At 46.3% G+C, this 22,351-nt stretch overlaps 1 protein-coding gene across 1 annotated transcript in view; it reads left to right on the plus strand.

Moving 5' to 3' along the window:
- The first annotated feature begins 5,604 nt into the window (after positions 1–5,604).
- Positions 5,605–22,351, plus strand: part of herc2 (HECT and RLD domain containing E3 ubiquitin protein ligase 2) — a 65,560-nt gene continuing 48,813 nt past the window's right edge. Inside the window, exons 1-4 of the mRNA XM_045219647.1 lie at positions 5,605–5,631; positions 9,984–10,101; positions 12,168–12,283; positions 15,349–15,595. Coding sequence (XP_045075582.1) covers positions 5,605–5,631; positions 9,984–10,101; positions 12,168–12,283; positions 15,349–15,595 — 508 coding nt within the window. The remainder of the gene's footprint in view (positions 5,632–9,983; positions 10,102–12,167; positions 12,284–15,348; positions 15,596–22,351) is intronic.

A 22,351-nucleotide genomic window follows, 5' to 3' on the forward strand; every position in this document is an offset into this window, starting at 1 on the left:
CTGACAGCCCTCACCCAGGCAGGCACTTGTCCTTAGCTGGGCCCCATGGAGTGAAGGCAGCATTTGATGCGCTGAGCGCATTACATCGGCGGTCTAAGGCATCCTGATCCGTCCCTGCCGTTCATTGTGGAGGTGGATTGCTTCAGGCGTTAAGGTCAGGCGCAGAATGGTGGAGTTCCTCACGTGGGAAGTTCTGGTAGCCATCTGCACAGAGGGGATACGCGCGCCCTTCGGCCGCCGCCCGATGTGCGCACACCACGAACTCAGTCAGCCGGCGGCAGAGGGCTGCTCCGACCTGCCTATCCCCAAGTGCTGGTCCCGAGCCCTGCCCTCCCTGGCGCCCTGGTGCAGGCCCTGCCTATCCCCAGCCCTGGTCCACATCTGCTACAGTTTCATTTTCACTTTCTGCCCCTCAGTGGATACAGTCATGTCTAATCATTGTTGGACGGTTCTGGAAGGCTGTTTCCAACTTCATTCCCTTCCTAAACTCCAGCCCGGCCTGGAGGCGGCTAAGTTAGTAGTGCAGTAAGTTTCTGGTCACCAGCTTCCCCAAGATGTGATGTCGGATGAGGCCTCAGTTCACCTCCAGGTTTTGAAGGCGTTCGCCATCTTCCTGCAAGCGCCTCCGTCAGCTTGGCACTGTTACGGAGAGTCGCAGTTCGGGCGTTACTGGTGTCATCCTCGACAACCTTAGCACCTCCTCACTCCAGTCTGAACTTATCATTATCCTATTGTTGTCACCCTGTATCTGTTTGACCTGTGTATGTATACCCTCATTTCCCTGTGTTCCCTTGTTTCCGTTTTACTAATCAGTACTAATCAGTGTCTGATGGATCTTTTGATCATTCTCCTGTTTCTTTATTATTTCATTCATTAATTACTATTATTATTTTGTGTCAATATGTTTTGGAGACTTATTTGCTCACTTTCTTTCCTTTGTTGTTTGATCCGTTGTTTTGTATCCTGTGGCTTGATTACAAATGCATGATCCTTGTTTCACCATCTCTGCCTGCTGCCTGCACCCAACTGCCTCCTGCACCGCACCTGGGTCACACCTCACCAGCCCTTGCACCAGCCCTTACACCAACCCTTTCGCCGCCACCCAGCCTCACACCAGCCTGCCTCCAGCCCTCACCAGCCTCACCAACCTCCACCAGCCTCACCTCCCTCCTGTCCTCACCAGCCTCTGCCAACCTCCTGGCCTCACCCAGCGCCCACGCAGCCCTCCCACCCAGCCCTTGCACCAGCCTCCACCCAGCCTCCCACCAGCCCTCGCAGCCCTCCTGCCAGCCCTTACACAACCCCTTACACCCAGCCTCCTGGCCTCGCAGCCCTCACACCCGCCTTACACTGCAACCTCACCCAGCCCTCACTGACCTCACTGTGCCCACTGTGCACCAACCCTCACACCAACCCTCCTGATCCTCACCCCCAACCCTCCTCAACCCTCACCAACCCTCACCCAGCCTCACCAACCTCACCAGCACCACCAACCCTCACACCAACCTCACCAACCCTTACAGCACTTACCGCCTCCTACACACCAGCCTCACTGCTTCCACAACCCTCACACCAACCCCACTTACAGCTCAGACTGTAAAAGACAGTGACTGTGCGACTGTCATCGTTGTCTCTCTCTCTCCTCCTCAGCTCTTTCTCAGTGTGTTGTCTCTCCTCCACCACATCAACAGTGTGTGCCTCTCTCTCCTCCACACATCAACAGTGTGTTGTCTCTCTCTCCTCCACACCATCATCAGTGTTTCTCTCTCTCTCCTCCACATCAACAGTGTGGTATCTCTCTCCTCCACCACACATCAACAGTGTGTTTCTCTCTCTCCTCCACCACACATCAACAGTGTGTTGTCTCTCTCTCCTCCACCACCCATCATCAGTGTGGTATCTCTCCTCCACCTGTCAGCAGTGTGTTGTCTCTCTCCTCCACCATCAACAGTGTGTTGTCTCTCTCTCCTCCTACGGACCATCCCAACAGTCATCGCTGTCCATGTTACTGAAGCTGCAACATAATTCTCGTTCATTTCAACTGAAAAGTTCTTATTAATACCCCTAATTTGTTGGGAAAACATTCCCTATTTCACAACCCTCTCATCTATCATTAAAGTAGGCCGGCGATGCCAAACAGGTGCTGTTAGATTGTATCATTTTCTGGCTCAGTTTGAGACATTGAAATAACGTCAATAAATTATAAGCGTACCAGGGAGTCTGTTATGAATTCTGCGCGTTTTTTTGCTATGCGTTTGTTACCTAAAACTACAAACAGTCACATTCATGAATACAATTCGAAAATGGAGCGGTTTGACCTGTTATTGTTTCATTGCTTAATTGTTGCTATTGTTAACTTTATTTTATTTTTCAAACTTCAAATGCTAGATGTTCACATGCTTGGCTTGTGCTGTGTGTTGACATGAGCGAATAAATGATTGATTTGATACAGAAGCCTATATTGAACTACAGGCCTCAGTATGTTGCAGTTGTTTCAAGACCAAACAGGAAGCGCTCTGCAGGTCTACGGCTCCATGGTGATTATGCAAAGGCTGCTATACCTAAGTCTTCTGTAGTAATGACATTTCTTATTGCAGTGATTATCATAATAATAATGAGATCAAGAAAAGGAGGTTATTATAATAATAATAATAATAATTTGGAACTGTGTAAAAAACACTACAGTGAAAATTATAAATAATACCAGAGAGGCTGTTCTCTACTTCAATAAATTGTTATTACAGCACTTAGCAGTTTTTTGGGGAATTGTTGGTGGTGCTTGGTATCCTCGTACAATAAACTTCATCAACACAGAAGCAGATTAGCAAGGTCTATCTAGCTCTAATAGATATACATTACCAGTCAATAGTTTGACACACCTGCTCATTCAAGGGTTTTTTCTTTATTTTACTATTTCTGTCATAGAGTATGAAGTGCAGAGCCTCAACACTATGAATATAGCACTTATGAATCATGTACTAACCAAAAGTGTTAACAAATACAAATATCTTTCTTCAAAGTAGCCACCCTTACGCCTCGGTGACAGCTTTGCACACTCTTGGCATTCTCTCAACCAGCTTCACCTGGAATGGTTTTTCAACAGTCTGAAGGAGTTCCCACATATGCTGAGCAATTTGTTGGCTGCTTCCCTTCACTCTGAGGTCCGACTCATCCCAAACCATCTGTTGGGTTGGAGGTCGGGTGATTGTGTGGAGGCCAGGTCATCTGATGCAGCACTCCACCATCTCTCCTTCTGGTCAAATAGCCCTTACACAGCCTGGAGTGTGTTGGGTCATTGTCCTGTTGAAAACAAATGATAGTCCCACTAAGTGCAAACCTGATGGGATAGTGTGTCGCTGCAGAATGCTGTGGTAGCCATGCTGGTTAAGTGTGCCCTGGAATTTCTAAATAAATCACAGACTGCCGTTAGCAAGCACCCCCACACCCATAACACCTCCTCCTCGCATGCTTTCACGGTGGAACTACACATATGGAGATCATCCGTTTCACCCACACCGCATCTCACAAAGACACGGTGGTTGAACCAAAATCTCAAATTTGGAATCCAGACCAAAGGACAGATTTCCACAAGTCTAATGTCCATTGCTCGTGTTTCTTGGCCCAAGCAAGTCTCTTCTTCTTATTGGTGTCCTTTAGTAGTGGTTTCTTGTGGCAATTTGATCATGAAAGGCCTGATTCACGCAGTCTCCTCTGAACAGTTGATGTTGAGATGTGTCTGTTGCCTTGAACTCTGTGAAGCATTTATTTGGGCTGCAATTTCTGAGGCTGGTAACTGTAAATGAACTTCCTCTGCAGCAGAGGTAACTCTGGGTCTTCCTTTCCTGTGGCGGTCCCTCATGAGAGCCAGTTTCATCTATAGCGCTTGATGGTTTTTGCGAACTGCACTTGAATAAACTTTCAAAGTTCTTGAAATGTTCCGTGATGCTGACCTTCATGTCTTCAAAGTAATGATGACTGTTGTTTCTCTTGCTTATTTGAGCCGTGTTCTTGCTATAATATGTATCAGAATACGTATCAGAACAGCGCCGGAAGAAGATGGCTGCCGTTTTTACAGCCTCTAACCAATTGTACTATTATTGTGTTTTTCCGCCAAGTTATTTTGTAATTTATTTTGTACATAATGTTTCTCTGTAACCGTCTCTTATAACCAAAGAGAGCTTCCTGGATATCAGGGACAGCCATTACTCACCTCGCTTGGACGCAGACTTTTTCTTCAAGGCGGTCACGAGGATATTCTACAGACACCGCGCTCCAGTCCGTCATTGCGTGAGGAAGAGACGATATCGTGACGAGATCCGGTGCCTTGTGTGATCGACGGCGACGGGTAAACTGCCTCTCCCATCAATCCTATTAGTTAACGTTCAATCCCTTTTTGAGAATAATAATTGGCGATTTAAGATTACGGTTTATCCTACCAACGGGACATTAAAAACTGTAATATCTTATGTTTCACGGAGTCTTGGCTGAACGCACAATAATGACAACATTCAGCTAGCAGGCTATACGCTACCTTCGCAGGCAGAACGTCTCGTCAGCTCTGGTAAGACAAGGCGCATAGTCATGTATATTTGTAAACAACAGCTGGTGCACAAAATCAAATACTAAGGAAGTCGTAGGTTTTGCGCATCTGAGGTAGAGTATCTTATGATAAGCTGTAGACCACACTATTTACCAAGAGAGAGTTTTCATCTATATTTTTCATAGTTGTCTATTTACCACCACAAACCAATGCTGGCATTAAGATTGCACTGAATGAGTTGTACAAGGCCATTAATCAACAGGAAAACGCTCATCCAGATGCACGCTCCCTAGTATGGGGGGACTTTAATGCAGGGAAACTTAAATCCGTTCTACCCTAATTTCTACCAGCATGTTAAATGTGCAACCAGAGGGGAAAAAACTCTAGACCACCTTTATCTCCACACAGAGACGCATACAAAGCTCTCCTCGCGCCCTCCATTGTGGCAAAATCTGACCATAACTCTATCCTCCTGATTCCTGCTTATAAGCAAAACTGAAGCAGGAAGCACCAGTGATTCGGTTAATAAAAAGTGGTCAGGATGACGCAGATGCTAAGCTACAGGACTGTTTTTGCTAGCACAGACTGGGAACATGTTCCGGGAATTCTTCAGACAGCATTGAGGAGTACACCACATCAGTCACTGGCTTCATCAATAAAGTGCATCGATGATGTCGTCCCCACAGTGACCCGTACGCATAGTACCCCAACCAGAAGCCATGGATTACAGGAAACATCCGCACTGAGCTAAAGGTAGAGCTGCCTTTCAAGGAATGGGACTCTAAACTACGACGCTATCAAAATCTCACTTCAGACCTCCGACAGAACCATCAAACAGGCAAGAAAGTCAATAGAGGTCTAAGATTGAATCATACTACACTGGCTCTGGCGTCGTCGGATGCATGGCAGGGCTTGAAAACTATTACAGACTACAAAGGGAAGCACCAGCCGCGAGCTGCTGCCCAGTGACACAAGCCTACCAGACGAGCTAAACCACTTCTATGCTCAAGCCGAGGCAAGCAACACTGAAGCATGCATGAGAGCACCAGCTGTTCCAGGCGACTATGCTGGTCACGCTCTCCGTGGCCGATGTGAGTAAGACTTTAAGCAGGTCAACATTCCACAAGGCCGCAGGGGCCAGGACGGATTACCAGGACGTGTACTCCGGCATGTGCTGACCAACTGGCAAGTGTCTTCACTGACATTTTCAACAGTGTCCCCTGACTGGGAGTCTGTAATACCACATGTTTCAAGCAGACCACCATAGTCCCGTGCCCAAGAACTCTAAGATAACCTGCCTAAATGACTTCCGACCCATATGCTCTGACGTCTGTAGCCATGAAGTGCTTCCTGAAAAAGACTGGTCATGGCTCATCAACAGCATAATCCCAGAAACCCTAGACCCTCCCGAATTTGCATACCGCCCTTAACAGATCCACAGATGATGCAACTCTATCGCACTCCACTGCCCTTTCCCACTGGACAAGAGGGAACACCTACGTGAGAGTGCTATTCACTGACTACAGCTCAGCATTCAACACCATAGTGCCCTCTAAGCTCATCACTAAGCTAAGGATCCTGGGACTCAACACCTCCCTCTGCAACTGGATCCTGGACTTCTGACGGGCCGCCCCCAGGTGGTAAGGGTAGGTAACAACACATCTGCCACACTGATCCTCTAACACGGGGGCCTCTCGAGTGTCGTGCTCAGTCCCCCTCCTGCTCTCTGTTCACCCATTGACTGCATTGGCCAGGCACAACTGCAACACCATCATTAAGTTTGCCGACCGACACAACAGTGGTAGGCCTGATCACTAACAACGATGAGATAGCCTATAGGAGGAGGTCAGAGATCTGGCCGTGTGGTGCCAGGACAACAACCTCTCCCTCAACGTGACCAAGACAAAGGAGATGATTGTGGACTACAGGAAAAAAAAAGAGGACTGAGCCACGCCCCAGTCTCTCATCGAGGGCTGTAGTGGAACAGGTTGAGAGCTTCAAGTTCCTTGGTGTCCACATCACTCAACCGAACTATCATGGTCCCAAACACACCAAGACAATGAATAGAGGGCACGACAAAGCCTATTCCCCTCAGGAGACTAAAAAGATTTGGCATGGGTCCTAGATCCTCAAAAAATTCTACAGCTGCCACCATCGAGAGCACCTGACTGGTTGCATCACCCTCTGGATGGTCCCAACTGCTTGGCCTCTGAGCCAAGGCACTACAGAGGGTAGTGCGTACGGCCCAGTACACATCACTGGGGCCAGCTCCCCTGCCATCCAGGACCTCTATACGAAGCGGTGTACAGAGAAAGTAATCAAAATTGTCAAAGACTCCCACGGCAAGCGGTACTGCAAGTCTAGGTCAAAAGACTTCTCAACAGCTTCACCCCCAAGCCATAAGACTCTGAACAGCTAATCATGGCTACCCGGACTCATTGCCTGCCCCCCACCCCATCCTTTTCATGCTGCTACCTCTGTTAAATTCTACTGATAGTCACTTTAACTTCTACCCACATGTTTATATTACCTCAACTACTCAACAGCGGTTCCGCATTTCTTAAGCATGACTCATAGCATACCCCTGTATATATAGCCTCCTACTGTCACTTTATTTTTGACCTGTATAGGCAGTCTCCTACTGTCACTTTATTTTACTTCTGCTCTTTTTCTCAACACTTTTTTGTTGTTGTTTTATTCTTACTTTTTGTTTAAAATAAATGCACTGTTGGTTAAGGGCTTAAGTAGCATTTCACTGTAATGTCTGCACCTGTTGTATTCGGTCGCGATGTACCAATAACATTTGATTTGATTTGATTTGAATATGGACTTAGTCTTTACCAAATAGGGCTATCTTCTGTTTATGCTCAAACGCATTAAGAAGAAATAAATTCCAACAAATTAACTTTTTAACAAGGTACACCTGTTAATTGAAATGCATTCAGTTGACTACCTCATGAAGTTGGTTGAGAGAATGCCAAGAGTGTTGCAAAGCTGCCATCAAGGCAAAGGTGAAGCTACTTTGGAAGAATCTCAAATATGAAAATTTCCAATGAAAATAGTAAAAATAAAGAAAAACCCTGGAATGATTAGGTGTCCAAACTTTGAACTGATTTCGTACATGGATGATTTCAAATGCACATTTGTAGGATATTGATTATACCTAATTAGGGTTTCCTCTCCTCACTTTGTTCTTTATCGTCTCTAACTCTGCTGCTGCCTCCACTACATTGTTCTCAACACCAATATGCTAGGTTAACTTTGCTATTATGCATAGCAACATGATCGAAAAAGCTGCAATTCAACAGCACACCGATGTGTTTCAGAAGAGCAGACAGCAACTACTATCAAACCGGAGAAAAGCGCCCGAGGCATCTCAACCCGGAGAAAGCGAGACTCATCCAACCGGAGAAAGCGCGACCACTATCCAACCCGGAGAAAGCGCAGCACTACTATCCAACCCCGGGAAAGCGAGCACCACTATCAAGGGAGAAACGCGTGCGGCCACTGATATCCAACCCGGGAGAAACGCGAGCGACCCTATCCAACCCGGAGAGCGCAGCACACTATCCAACCCGGAGAAAGCGCAGCCCACTACTCCAACCCGGGAGACGGATCTGGTATAAAATAAAATGATTGGTAGTTGCACCATTGTTCCTCGTAATATAACCACAATGGATCAGTCCACTCAGACAGGCCTCCACAATGGATCAGTCCGCTCAGACAGGCCTCCACAATGGATCAGTCCACTCAGACAGGCCTCCACAATGGATCAGTCCCACTCAGACAGGCCTCCACAATGGATCAGTCCACTCAGACAGAAGCCTCCACAATGGATCAGTCCACTCGACAGGCCTCCCGACCAACGGATCAGTCCGCTCAGACAGGCCTCCCACAATGGATCAGTCCGCTCAGACAGGCCTCCACAATGGATCAGTCCACTCAGACCAGTTGTCTTGTACACCGTTATATTTTTTATCGACTAAGAAATCTCATACCAATAACCAATTATCGACCTAAACCATCAGCCAGTCGACTAAATGGGTCAAACCTATAGTTAACATATTCATGGCTCGCCTATTCCTCCGATTTAGAAGAATTGCCGTTTCACAATCAACATGCTGATCCAGGCCTGCACTAGCACTGGTACCAGGCTGTGTTAGCGAGCTACGTTTGCTCTGACTCCATACATTTAGCTAGCTAGCAAGCCAGCTAACTGTGATTAGCATTAGAGGCTGACAAAAAAAGACAAACTAGCAGACAGATACAAGCTAATAGTGGAATTACTAGAGAGGCTTGTGGAAAGACAGCATTGTTTTCACCAACATCTTGTTGCATCTATCGACTGCAGACTGCAGAGTGAATGGCAAGAAAGTGCTTTTGTGGACTCGTTTACTCTATGGTGTGACGGGGCGGGGCCGGATGGGGCAGGGGCAGGGCTTGGTGTGACAGGGGCGGGGCTTGGTGTGACAGGGGAAAGACGACTCAGTAGCAAACAGAGTAAAGTATAAAAACAGACATTACACGCGTGGAGATGCAGATCCCATTTAACAAACCAAACATTGAAATACCGTTATAGAAGTTCAAGTAAAGTTTCCAAACCGGTCTGTGCATCAATACGCTATAGGACAACTTTTTGGTCGTGTAGTGTATGTTAATCTACATCTAAAGGCACTTCGCACATCTGAGCTATCTTTGTTGCAGGTGCCATTGCAGTTGAATAAGATGAGAAAAATAAGAAACCCACACACTGCTCTTGATAGTATCACTGCTCTTGATAGTATCACTACTCTAGATAGTGTCACTGCTCTTGATAGTGTCACTGCTCTTGATAGTATCACTGCTCTTGCTAGTATCACTGCTCTTTATTTACGTAACGCCTAGAAACAGTGACACTATCGGGAACAGTGATACTAAAGAGCAGTGTTGTTTATCTCCGAGGAAATCAGTTTTTCCTATAGCAGCTGTAATCAAAACGGTAGAAGCTGATGAGGATGATGTTTGTTGTCCTACTAGGCTCCCATGCTAGTCCATGCCTGACCTCCAGGAAGATAGTGAAGCTGGCAGCTCATCCAGACGGGCGCACTATCTGGCCCCTGTCGGCCAATGGAGAGGTCTTCTCCTGGGGCTGTGGAGACGGGGGCCGCCTGGGGCATGGAGACACCAAGTAATTTACTACACTACACTCAAAACATGGAAATGATTTATGAACCAGTAGAAATGTGTGACCGGATTTCTTCTGTATGTCTACTAAGTTCAGTGAGTCTGCACCTCATATTATAGTCCAGTTACTGTCTGAGACCACATAAGTTACATTTAGGTCACCAGTGAGCCACAGCTCACCAGCAGCAATATCCTGCCAGAGAGCAAACTGTTCTCAGCCTATACTCTGCTCCTACCTGTCCTAGGTATCATAACCTGTTCTCTCCTCTCTCCCCACCAGGTATTGGAGGAGCCAGCGGTGATCACAGCTGTTCACAGGAAGCAGACCGGGGAAGCATGTGGTGCATGTAGCCTGCGGGAGCACCTACAACGGCGGCTATCACAGCTGACGGAGAGCTGTACACCTGGGGCAGGGGCAACTACGGACGTCTGGGACACGGTGAGCATCCTGTTCTCCTCTCCTTAACCCGTTTCTCCTGGTCTACCACAATGCTCGGCTAACCTAACCACTGCTGGACTAAACCTACCCTAACCTACGACTAAACTCCTAACACTGGACTAAAACTAACCTAACCACTGCTGGACGAAACTAAAACCACTGCTGGACTAAACCTAACCCTAACCACTGCTGACTAAACCTAACCTAACCACTGCTGGACTAAACCTAAACCCTAACCATGCTGGACTAAACTAACTCAACCACTGCTGACTAAACCTAACCCTAACCACTGCTGGACTAAACCTAACCTAACCACTGCTGGACTAAACCTAACCCCTAACCACTGCTGGACTAAACACTAACCTAACCACTGCATAGACTAACCTAACCTAACCACTGCTGGACTAAACCTAACCCTAACCACTGCTGGACTAAACCTAACCTAAGGGCCACTGCTGGGACTAATCTACCTAACCACTGCTTGGACTAAACCTAACCCTAACCACCGCTGGACTAAACCTAAACCCTAACCACTGCTGGACTAAACCTAACCTAACCACTGCTGGACTAAACTAACTCTAACCACTGCTGGACTAAACCTAACCCTAACCACTGCTGGACTAAACTCAAACCTAACCACTGCTGGACTAAACTAACCCCTAACCACTGCTGGACTCAAACACTAACCCTAACCACTGCTGGACTAAAACCCTAACCCTAACCACTGCTGGACTAAACTCAAACCCTAACCACTGCTGGACTAAACCTAACCCTAACCACCAGCTGGACTAAACCTAACCTAACCACTGCTGGACTAAACTAACCCTAACCACTGCTGGACTAAACCTAACCCTAACCACTGCTGGACTAAACCTAACCCTACACCTTGCTGGACTAAACCTAAACCTAACACACTGCTGGACTAAACTAAGCCTAACACTGCTTTGGACTAAACCTAAACCTAACCTGCTGGACCAAACCTAACCCCCTAACCACTGCTGGACTAAACCTAACCTAACCACTGCTGGCTAAACCTAACCACTGCTGGACTAAACTCCTAACCTTCACTGCTGACTAAACCTAACCCTAACCACTGCTGGACTAACCTAACCACTGCTGGACTAAACCTAACCCTAACCACTGCTGGACCAAACCTAACCCTAACCACTGCTGGACTAACCCTAACCACTGCTGGACTAAACCTAACCCTAACCACTGCTGGACTAAACCTAACCATTCAGAGCCTGCACTTTAAACTCTGTGACTTTATTATAAGGACAAGCATAGCTTTCAATTCACTATCGTAGATATTAAACATCAGCTAATGTATTAGAATGATGGCTTGAGTCTGGGCCTGTGACTGACCATGTTCCGCTCTCCCCGTGTCTCTGTCTGGGCCTGTGACTGACCATGTTCTCGCTCTCCCCCGTGTCTCTGTCTGGGCCTGTGACTGACCATGTTCTCGCTCTCCTCCGTGTCTCTGTCTGGGCCTGTGACTGACCATGTTCTCGCTCTCCTCCGTGTCTCTGTCTGGGCCTGTGACTGACCATGTTCTTGCTCTCCCCCGTGTCTCTGTCTGGGCCTGTGACTGACCATGTTCTTGCTCTCCCCCGTGTCTCTGTCTGGGCCTGTGACTGACCATGTTCTCGCTCCTCCGTGTCTCTGTCTGGGCCTGTGACTGACCATGTTCTTGCTCTCCCCGTGTCTCTGTCTGGGCCTGTGACTGACCATGTTCTCGCCTCCTCCGTGTCTCTGTCTGGGCCTGTGACTGACCATGTTCTCCGCTCTCCCCCGTGTCTCTGTCTGGGCCTGTGACCAGCCATGTCTCGCTCTCCCCGTGTCTCTGTCTGGGCCTGTGACCGACCATGTTCTCGCTCTCCTCCGTGTCTCTGTCTGGGCCTGTGACCGACCATGTTCCCTCCCCGTGTCTCTGTTGGGCCTGTGACTGACCATGTTCTCGCTCTCCCCCGTGTCTCTGTCTGGGCCTGTGACTGACCATGTTCTCTCCTCCTCGTGTCTCTGCAGGTTTCAGCGAGGACCAAACTATTCCCATGCTGGTGACGGCTCTAAAAGGAATGAAGGTGCTGGATGTGGCGTGTGGCAGGTGGAGCGCCCAGACCCTTGCTGTCACAGAGAAGCAGGTGAGACACTAGGATCATTAACTATGGACTACAGGACTGAGACACTAGGATCATTAACTATGGACTACAGGGGACTGAGACACTAGGATCATTAACTATGGACTACAGGGACTGAGACACTAGGATCATTAACTATAGACTACAGGGACTGAGACACCAGGATCATTAACTATGGACTACAGGGGACTGAGACACTAGGATCATTAACTATGGACTAGCAGGGGACAGAGACACAGGGATCATTAACTATAGACTACAGGGGACTGAGACACTAGATCATTAACTTATGGACTAGGGGACTGAGACACTAGGATCATTAACTATAGACTACAGGACTGAGACACTAGGATCGCTAACTATGGACTACAGGGGACTGAGACATAGGATCATTAACTATGGACTACAGGGGACTGAGACACTAGGATCATTAACTATATACTGCAGAGGACTGAGACACTAGGATCATTAACTATGGATTACAGGGGACTGAGACACTAGGATCATTTACTATACTACAGGGGACTGAGACACTAGGATCATTAACTATGGACTACAGGGGACTGAGACACTAGGATCATTAACTATATACTACAGGGGACTGAGACACTAGGATCATTAACTATAGACTACAGAGGACTGAGACACTAGGATCATTAACTATGGACTACAGGGGACTGAGACACTAGGATCATTAACTATAGACTACAGGGGACTGAGACACTAGATCACCTTAACTATGGACTACAGGGACTGAGACACTAGGATCATTAACTATATACTACAGGGGACTGAGACACTAGGATCATTAACTATATACTACAGGGGACTGAGACACTAGGATCATTAACTATATACCACAGGGGACTGAGACACTAGGATCATTAACTATGGACTACAGGGGACTGAGACACTAGGGATCATTTACTATGGACTACAGGGGACTGAGACACTAGGATCATTTACTATATACTACAGGGGACTGAGACACTAGGATCATTAACTATGGACTGCTGAGGACTGAGACACTAGGATCATTAACTATATACTACTGGGGACTGAGACACTAGGATCATTAACTATAGACTACAGGGGACTGAGACACTAGGATCATTAACTATATACTACTGGGGACTGAGACACTAGGATCATTAACTATAGACTCAGGGGACTGAGACACTAGGATCATTAACTATGACTACAGGGGACTGAGACACTAGGATCATTAACTATGGACTACAGGGGACTGAACACAGGATCATTAACTATGGACTACTGGGGACTGAGACACTAGGATCATTAACTATGGACTACAGGGGACTGAGACACTAGGATCATTAACTATAGACTACAGGGGACTGAGACACTAGGATCATTAACATGGACTACTGGGGACTGAGACACTAGGATCATTAACTATGGACTACAGGGGACTGAGACACTAGGATCATTAACTATGGCTACGAGGACTGAGACACTAGGATCATTAACTATGGACTACTGGGGACTGAGACACTAGGATCATTAACTATGGACTACTGGGGACTGAGACACTAGGATCATTAACTATGGACTACTGGGGACTGAGACACTAGGATCATTAACTATGGACTACTGGGGACTGAGACACTAGGATCATTAACTATGGACTACTGGGGACTGAGACACTAGGATCATTAACTATAGACTACAGGGGACTGAGACACTAGGATCATTAACTATAGACTACAGGGGACTGAGACACTAGGATCATTAACTATAGACTACAGGGGACTGAGACACTAGGATCATTAACTATAGACTACAGGGGACTGAGACACTAGGATCATTTACTATAGACTACAGGGGACTGAGACACTAGGATCATTAACTATATACTACAGGGGACTGAGACACTAGGATCATTAACTATGGACTACAGGGGACTGAGACACTAGGATCATTAACTATAGACTACAGGGGACTGAGACACTAGGATCATTAACTATGGACTACAGGGGACTGAGACACTAGGATCATTAACTATGGACTACAGGGACTGAGACACTAGGATCATTAACTATGGACTACAAGGGACTGAGACACTAGGATCATTAACTTAGACTACGGGGACTGAGACACTAGGATCATTAACTATAGACTACAGGGGACTGAGACACTAGGATCATTAACTATGGACTACAGGGGACTGAGACACTAGGATCATTTACTATATACTACTGGGGACTGAGACACTAGGATCATTTACTATGGACTACAGGGGACTGAGACACTAGGATCATTAACTATATACTACTGGGGACTGAGACACTAGGATCATTAACTATGGACTACAGGGGACTGAGACACTAGGATCATTAACTATGGACTACAGGGGACTGAGACACTAGGATCATTAACTATATACTACTGGGGACTGAGACACTAGGATCATTAACTATAGACTACTGGGGACTGAGACACTAGGATCATTTACTATGGACTACAGGGGACTGAGACACTAGGATCATTAACTATATACTACTGGGGACTGAGACACTAGGATCATTAACTATATACTACAGGGGACTGAGACACTAGGATCATTAACTATAGACTACAGGGGACTGAGACACTAGGATCATTAACTATATACTACTGGGGACTGAGACACTAGGATCATTAACTATAGACTACAGGGGACTGAGACACTAGGATCATTAACTATAGACTACAGGGGACTGAGACACTAGGATCATTAACTATAGACTACAGGGGACTGAGACACTAGGATCATTAACTATGGACTACAGGGGACTGAGACACTAGGATCATTAACTATAGACTCTTTACTATAGACTCTTTACTGGGCCTTATCCTTCACTGTCATATATGTTAATTCATGTGACACAGACCTTTTGATTGAAAGTTGTTAGACAGAGTATTTGCGTGTAGTGGACAGAGTATTTGCGTGTAGCAGACAGAGTATTTCCTGACATTCTGAAGCTGTCACACTTTTTCCATATTTGACCCCATTGTAATGTTAGCTCCTTAACACCCTCCATCTCTTGTCTCTCCGTTTAGGCCAGGTGTGGTCGTGGGGGGATGGGGACTATGGGAAGCTGGGTCGTGGAGGCAGCGACGGCTGTAAGACCCCTAAACTGGTGGAGAAGCTTCAGGACCTGGACATAGTGAAGGTGTGCTGTGGGAGTCAGTTCTCTGTAGCACAGACTAAGGATGGACAGGTGTACACCTGGGGGAAGGGAGACAACCAGCGCCTCGGCCACGGCACCGACGAACATGTCCGATACCCAAAACTGCTGGACAGTCTACAAGGTTAGTAGCTCAGTAATCCACAGGGTTAGTAGCTCAGTAATCCATAGGGTTAGTAGCTCAGTAATCCATAGGGTTAGTAGCTCAGTAATCCATAGGGTTAGTAGCTCAGTAATCCATAGGGTTAGTAGCTCAGTAATCCACAGGGTTAGTAGCTCAGTAATCCACAGGGTTAGTAGCTCAGTAATCCACAGGGTTAGTAGCTCAGTAATCCATAGGGTTAGTAGCTCAGTAATCCACAGGGTTAGTAGCTCAGTAATCCATAGGGTTAGTAGCTCAGCAATCCATAGGGTTAGTAGCTCAGTAATCCACAGGGTTAGTAGCTCAGTAATCCATAGGGTTAGTAGCTCAGTAATCCATGGGTTAGTAGCTCAGTAATCCACAGGGTTAGTAGCTCAGTAATCCATAGGGTTAGTAGCTCAGTAATCCATAGGGTTAGTAGCTCAGTAATCCATAGGGTTAGTAGCTCAGTAATCCACAGGGTTAGTAGCTCAGTAATCCATAGGGTTAGTAGCTACCAGTAATCCACAGGGTTAGTAGCTCAGTAATCCACAGGGTTAGTAGCTCAGTAATCCACAGGGTTAGTAGCTCAGTAATCCATAGGGTTAGTAGCTCAGTAATCCATAGGGTTAGTAGCTCAGTAATCCATGAGGGTTAGTAGCTCAGTAATCCATAGGGTTAGTAGCTCAGTAATCCACAGGGTTAGTAGCTCAGTAATCCATAGGGTTAGTAGCTCAGTAATCCACAGGGTTAGTAGCTCAGTAATCCACAGGGGTTAGTAGCTCAGTAATCCATAGGGTTAGTAGCTCAGTAATCCACAGGGTTAGTAGCTCAGTAATCCATAGGGTTAGTAGCTCAGTAATCCATAGGGTTAGTAGCTCAGTAATCCACAGGGTTAGTAGCTCAGTAATCCATAGGGTTAGTAGCTCAGTAATCCATAGGGTTAGTAGCTCAGTAATCCACAGGGTTAGTAGCTCAGTAATCCATAGGGTTAGTAGCTCAGTAATCCACAGGGTTAGTAGCTCAGTAATCCACAGGGTTAGTAGCTCAGTAATCCACAGGTTAGTAGCTCAGTAATCCACAGGGTTAGTAGCTCAGTAATCCACAGGGTTAGTAGCTCAGTAATCCACAGGGTTAGTAGCTCAGTAATCCACAGGGTTAGTAGCTCAGTAATCCATAGGGTTAGTAGCTCAGTAATCCACAGGGTTAGTAGCTCAGTAATCCACAGGGTTAGTAGCTCAGTAATCACAGGGTTAGTAGCTCAGTAATCCACAGGGTTAGTAGCTCAGTAATCCACAGGGTTAGTAGCTCAGTAATCCACAGGGTTAGTAGCTCAGTAATCCACAGGGTTAGTAGCTCAGTAATCCATAGGGTTAGTAGCTCAGTAATCCATAGGGTTAGTAGCTCAGTAATCCATAGGGTTAGTAGCTCAGTAATCCATAGGGTTAGTAGCTCAGTAATCCACAGGGTTAGTAGCTCAGTAATCCATAGGGTTAGTAGCTCAGTAATCCATAGGGTTAGTAGCTCAGTAATCCACAGGGTTAGTAGCTCAGTAATCCACAGGGTTAGTAGCTCAGTAATCCACAGGGTTAGTAGCTCAGTAATCCACAGGGTTAGTAGCTCAGTAATCCACAGGGTTAGTAGCTCAGTAATCCACAGGGTTAGTAGCTCAGTAATCCAAGGTTAGTAGCTCAGTAATCCACAGGTTAGTAGCTCGGTAATCCACAGGGTTAGTAGCTCGGTAATCCCAGGGTTAGTAGCTCGGTAATCCACAGGGTTAGTAGCTCGGTAATCCACAGGGTTAGTAGCTCAGTAATCCATAGGGTTAGTAGCTCAGTAATCCACAGGGTTAGTAGCTCAGTAATCCACAGGGTTAGTAGCTCAGTAATCCACAGGGTTAGTAGCTCAGTAATCCACAGGGTTAGTAGCTCAGTAATCCACAGGGTTAGTAGCTCAGTAATCCACAGGGTTAGTAGCTCAGTAATCCACAGGGTTAGTAGCTCAGTAATCCACAGGGTTAGTAGCTCAGTAATCCATAGGGTTAGTAGCTCAGTAATCCACAGGGTTAGTAGCTCAGTAATCCATAGGGTTAGTAGCTCAGTAATCCATAGGGTTAGTAGCTCAGTAATCCATAGGGTTAGTAGCTCAGTAATCCACAGGGTTAGTAGCTCAGTAATCCACAGGGTTAGTAGCTCAGTAATCCACAGGGTTAGTAGCTCAGTAATCCACAGGGTTAGTAGCTCAGTAATCCACAGGGTTAGTAGCTCAGTAATCCACAGGGTTAGTAGCTCAGTAATCCACAGGGTTAGTAGCTCAGTAATCCACAGGGTTAGTAGCTCAGTAATCCACAGGGTTAGTAGCTCAGTAATCCACAGGGTTAGTAGCTCAGTAATCCACAGGGTTAGTAGCTCAGTAATCCACAGGGTTAGTAGCTCAGTAATCCACAGGGTTAGTAGCTCAGTAATCCACAGGGTTAGTAGCTCAGTAATCCACAGGGTTAGTAGCTCAGTAATCCACAGGGTTAGTAGCTCAGTAATCCACAGGGTTAGTAGCTCAGTAATCCACAGGGTTAGTAGCTCAGTAATCCACAGGGTTAGTAGCTCAGTAATCCACAGGGTTAGTAGCTCAGTAATCCACAGGGTTAGTAGCTCAGTAATCCACAGGGTTAGTAGCTCCAGTAATCCACAGGGTTAGTAGCTCAGTAATCCACAGGGTTAGTAGCTCAGTAATCCACAGGGTTAGTAGCTCAGTAATCCACAGGGTTAGTAGCTCAGTAATCCATAGGGTTAGTAGCTCAGTAATCCACAGGGTTAGTAGCTCAGTAATCCACAGGGTTAGTAGCTCAGTAATCCACAGGGTTAGTAGCTCAGTAATCCACAGGGTTAGTAGCTCAGTAATCCACAGGGTTAGTAGCTCAGTAATCCATAGGGTTAGTAGCTCAGTAATCCACAGGGTTAGTAGCTCAGTAATCCACAGGGTTAGTAGCTCAGTAATCCACAGGGTTAGTAGCTCAGTAATCCATAGGGTTAGTAGCTCAGTAATCCACAGGGTTAGTAGCTCAGTAATCCACAGGGTTAGTAGCTCAGTAATCCACAGGGTTAGTAGCTCAGTAATCCACAGGGTTAGTAGCTCAGTAATCCACAGGGTTAGTAGCTCAGTAATCCATAGGGTTAGTAGCTCAGTAATCCATAGGGTTAGTAGCTCAGTAATCCACAGGGTTAGTAGCTCAGTAATCCACAGGGTTAGTAGCTCAGTAATCCACAGGGTTAGTAGCTCAGTAATCCATAGGGTTAGTAGCTCAGTAATCCATAGGGTTAGTAGCTCAGTAATCCATAGGGTTAGTAGCTCAGTAATCCACAGGGTTAGTAGCTCAGTAATCCACAGGGTTAGTAGCTCAGTAATCCACAGGGTTAGTAGCTCAGTAATCCACAGGGTTAGTAGCTCAGTAATCCACAGGGTTAGTAGCTCAGTAATCCACAGGGTTAGTAGCTCAGTAATCCATAGGGTTAGTAGCTCAGTAATCCACAGGGTTAGTAGCTCAGTAATCCTAGGGTTAGTAGCTCAGTAATCCACAGGGTTAGTAGCTCAGTAATCCATAGGGTTAGTAGCTCAGTAATCCACAGGGTTAGTAGCTCAGTAATCCACAGGGTTAGTAGCTCAGTAATCCACAGGGTTAGTAGCTCAGTAATCCACAGGGTTAGTAGCTCAGTAATCCACAGGGTTAGTAGCTCAGTAATCCATAGGGTTAGTAGCTCAGTAATCCATAGGGTTAGTAGCTCAGTAATCCACAGGGTTAGTAGCTCAGTAATCCACAGGGTTAGTAGCTCAGTAATCCATAGGGTTAGTAGCTCAGTAATCCACAGGGTTAGTAGCTCAGTAATCCACAGGGTTAGTAGCTCAGTAATCCACAGGGTTAGTAGCTCAGTAATCCATAGGGTTAGTAGCTCAGTAATCCACAGGGTTAGTAGCTCAGTAATCCACAGGGTTAGTAGCTCAGTAATCCACAGGGTTAGTAGCTCAGTAATCCACAGGGTTAGTAGCTCAGTAATCCACAGGGTTAGTAGCTCAGTAATCCACAGGGTTAGTAGCTCAGTAATCCATAGGGTTAGTAGCTCAGTAATCCACAGGGTTAGTAGCTCAGTAATCCACAGGGTTAGTAGCTCAGTAATCCACAGGGTTAGTAGCTCAGTAATCCACAGGGTTAGTAGCTCAGTAATCCATAGGGTTAGTAGCTCAGTAATCCACAGGGTTAGTAGCTCAGTAATCCACAGGGTTAGTAGCTCAGTAATCCACAGGGTTAGTAGCTCAGTAATCCATAGGGTTAGTAGCTCAGTAATCCATAGGGTTAGTAGCTCAGTAATCCATAGGGTTAGTAGCTCAGTAATCCATAGGGTTAGTAGCTCAGTAATCCACAGGGTTAGTAGCTCAGTAATCCATGAGGGTTAGTAGCTCAGTAATCCAAGGGTTAGTAGCTCAGTAATCCACAGGGTTAGTAGCTCAGTAATCCATAGGGTTAGTAGCTCAGTAATCCACAGGGTTAGTAGCTCAGTAATCCACAGGGTTAGTAGCTCAGTAATCCACAGGGTTAGTAGCTCAGTAATCCACAGGTTAGTAGCTCAGTAATCCACAGGGTTAGTAGCTCAGTAATCCACAGGGTTAGTAGCTCAGTAATCCACAGGGTTAGTAGCTCAGTAATCCACAGGGTTAGTAGCTCAGTAATCCATAGGGTTAGTAGCTCAGTAATCCATAGGGTTAGTAGCTCAGTAATCCATAGGGTTAGTAGCTCAGTAATCCACAGGGTTAGTAGCTCAGTAATCCACAGGGTTAGTAGCTCAGTAATCCATAGGGTTAGTAGCTCAGTAATCCACAGGGTTAGTAGCTCAGTAATCCATAGGGTTAGTAGCTCAGTAATCCACAGGGTTAGTAGCTCAGTAATCCATAGGGTTAGTAGCTCAGTAATCCATAGGGTTAGTAGCTCAGTAATCCACAGGGTTAGTAGCTCAGTAATCCACAGGGTTAGTAGCTCAGTAATCCACAGGTTAGTAGCTCAGTAATCCACAGGGTTAGTAGCTCAGTAATCCACAGGGTTAGTAGCTCAGTAATCCACAGGGTTAGTAGCTCAGTAATCCATAGGGTTAGTAGCTCAGTAATCCACAGGGTTAGTAGCTCAGTAATCCACAGGGTTAGTAGCTCAGTAATCCACAGGGTTAGTAGCTCAGTAATCCACAGGGTTAGTAGCTCAGTAATCCACAGGGTTAGTAGCTCAGTAATCCACAGGGGTTAGTAGCTCAGTAATCCACAGGGTTAGTAGCTCAGTAATCCACAGGGTTAGTAGCTCAGTAATCCACGGGTTAGTAGCTCAGTAATCCACAGGGTTAGTAGCTCAGTAATCCACAGGGTTAGTAGCTCAGTAATCCACAGGGTTAGTAGCTCAGTAATCCACAGGGTTAGTAGCTCAGTAATCCACAGGGTTAGTAGCTCAGTAATCCACAGGGTTAGTAGCTCAGTAATCCACAGGGTTAGTAGCTCAGTAATCCACAGGGTTAGTAGCTCAGTAATCCACAGGGTTAGTAGCTCAGTAATCCACAGGGTTAGTAGCTCAGTAATCCACAGGGTTAGTAGCTCAGTAATCCACAGGGTTAGTAGCTCAGTAATCCACAGGGTTAGTAGCTCAGTAATCCACAGGGTTAGTAGCTCAGTAATCCACAGGGTTAGTAGCTCAGTAATCCACAGGGTTAGTAGCTCAGTAATCCACAGGGTTAGTAGCTCAGTAATCCACAGGGTTAGTAGCTCAGTAATCCACAGGGTTAGTAGCTCAGTAATCCACAGGGTTAGTAGCTCAGTAATCCACAGGGTTAGTAGCTCAGTAATCCACAGGGTTAGTAGCTCAGTAATCCACAGGGTTAGTAGCTCAGTAATCCACAGGGTTAGTAGCTCAGTAATCCACAGGGTTAGTAGCTCAGTAATCCACAGGGGGTTAGTAGCTCAGTAATCCACAGGGTTAGTAGCTCAGTAATCCACAGGGTTAGTAGCTCAGTAATCCACAGGGTTAGTAGCTCAGTAATCCACAGGGTTAGTAGCTCAGTAATCCATAGGGTTAGTAGCTCAGTAATCCATAGGGTTAGTAGCTCAGTAATCCACAGGGTTAGTAGCTCAGTAATCCACAGGGTTAGTAGCTCAGTAATCCACAGGGTTAGTAGCTCAGTAATCCATAGGGTTAGTAGCTCAGTAATCCACAGGGTTAGTAGCTCAGTAATCCATAGGGTTAGTAGCTCAGTAATCCACAGGGTTAGTAGCTCAGTAATCCATAGGGTTAGTAGCTCAGTAATCCACAGGGTTAGTAGCTCAGTAATCCATAGGGTTAGTAGCTCAGTAATCCATAGGGTTAGTAGCTCAGTAATCCATAGGGTTAGTAGCTCAGTAATCCGCAGGGTTAGTAGCTCAGTAATCCACAGGGTTAGTAGCTCAGTAATCCACAGGGTTAGTAGCTCAGTAATCCACAGGGTTAGTAGCTCAGTAATCCACAGGGTTAGTAGCTCAGTAATCCACAGGGTTAGTAGCTCAGTAATCCATAGGGTTAGTAGCTCAGTAATCCACAGGGTTAGTAGCTCAGTAATCCACAGGGTTAGTAGCTCAGTAATCCATAGGGTTAGTAGCTCAGTAATCCACAGGGTTAGTAGCTCAGTAATCCATAGGGTTAGTAGCTCAGTAATCCATAGGGTTAGTAGCTCAGTAATCCATAGGGTTAGTAGCTCAGTA

This window comes from Coregonus clupeaformis, unplaced genomic scaffold (genome assembly GCF_020615455.1).
Source record: "Coregonus clupeaformis isolate EN_2021a unplaced genomic scaffold, ASM2061545v1 scaf2572, whole genome shotgun sequence".
Taxonomy (NCBI): domain Eukaryota; kingdom Metazoa; phylum Chordata; class Actinopteri; order Salmoniformes; family Salmonidae; genus Coregonus; species Coregonus clupeaformis.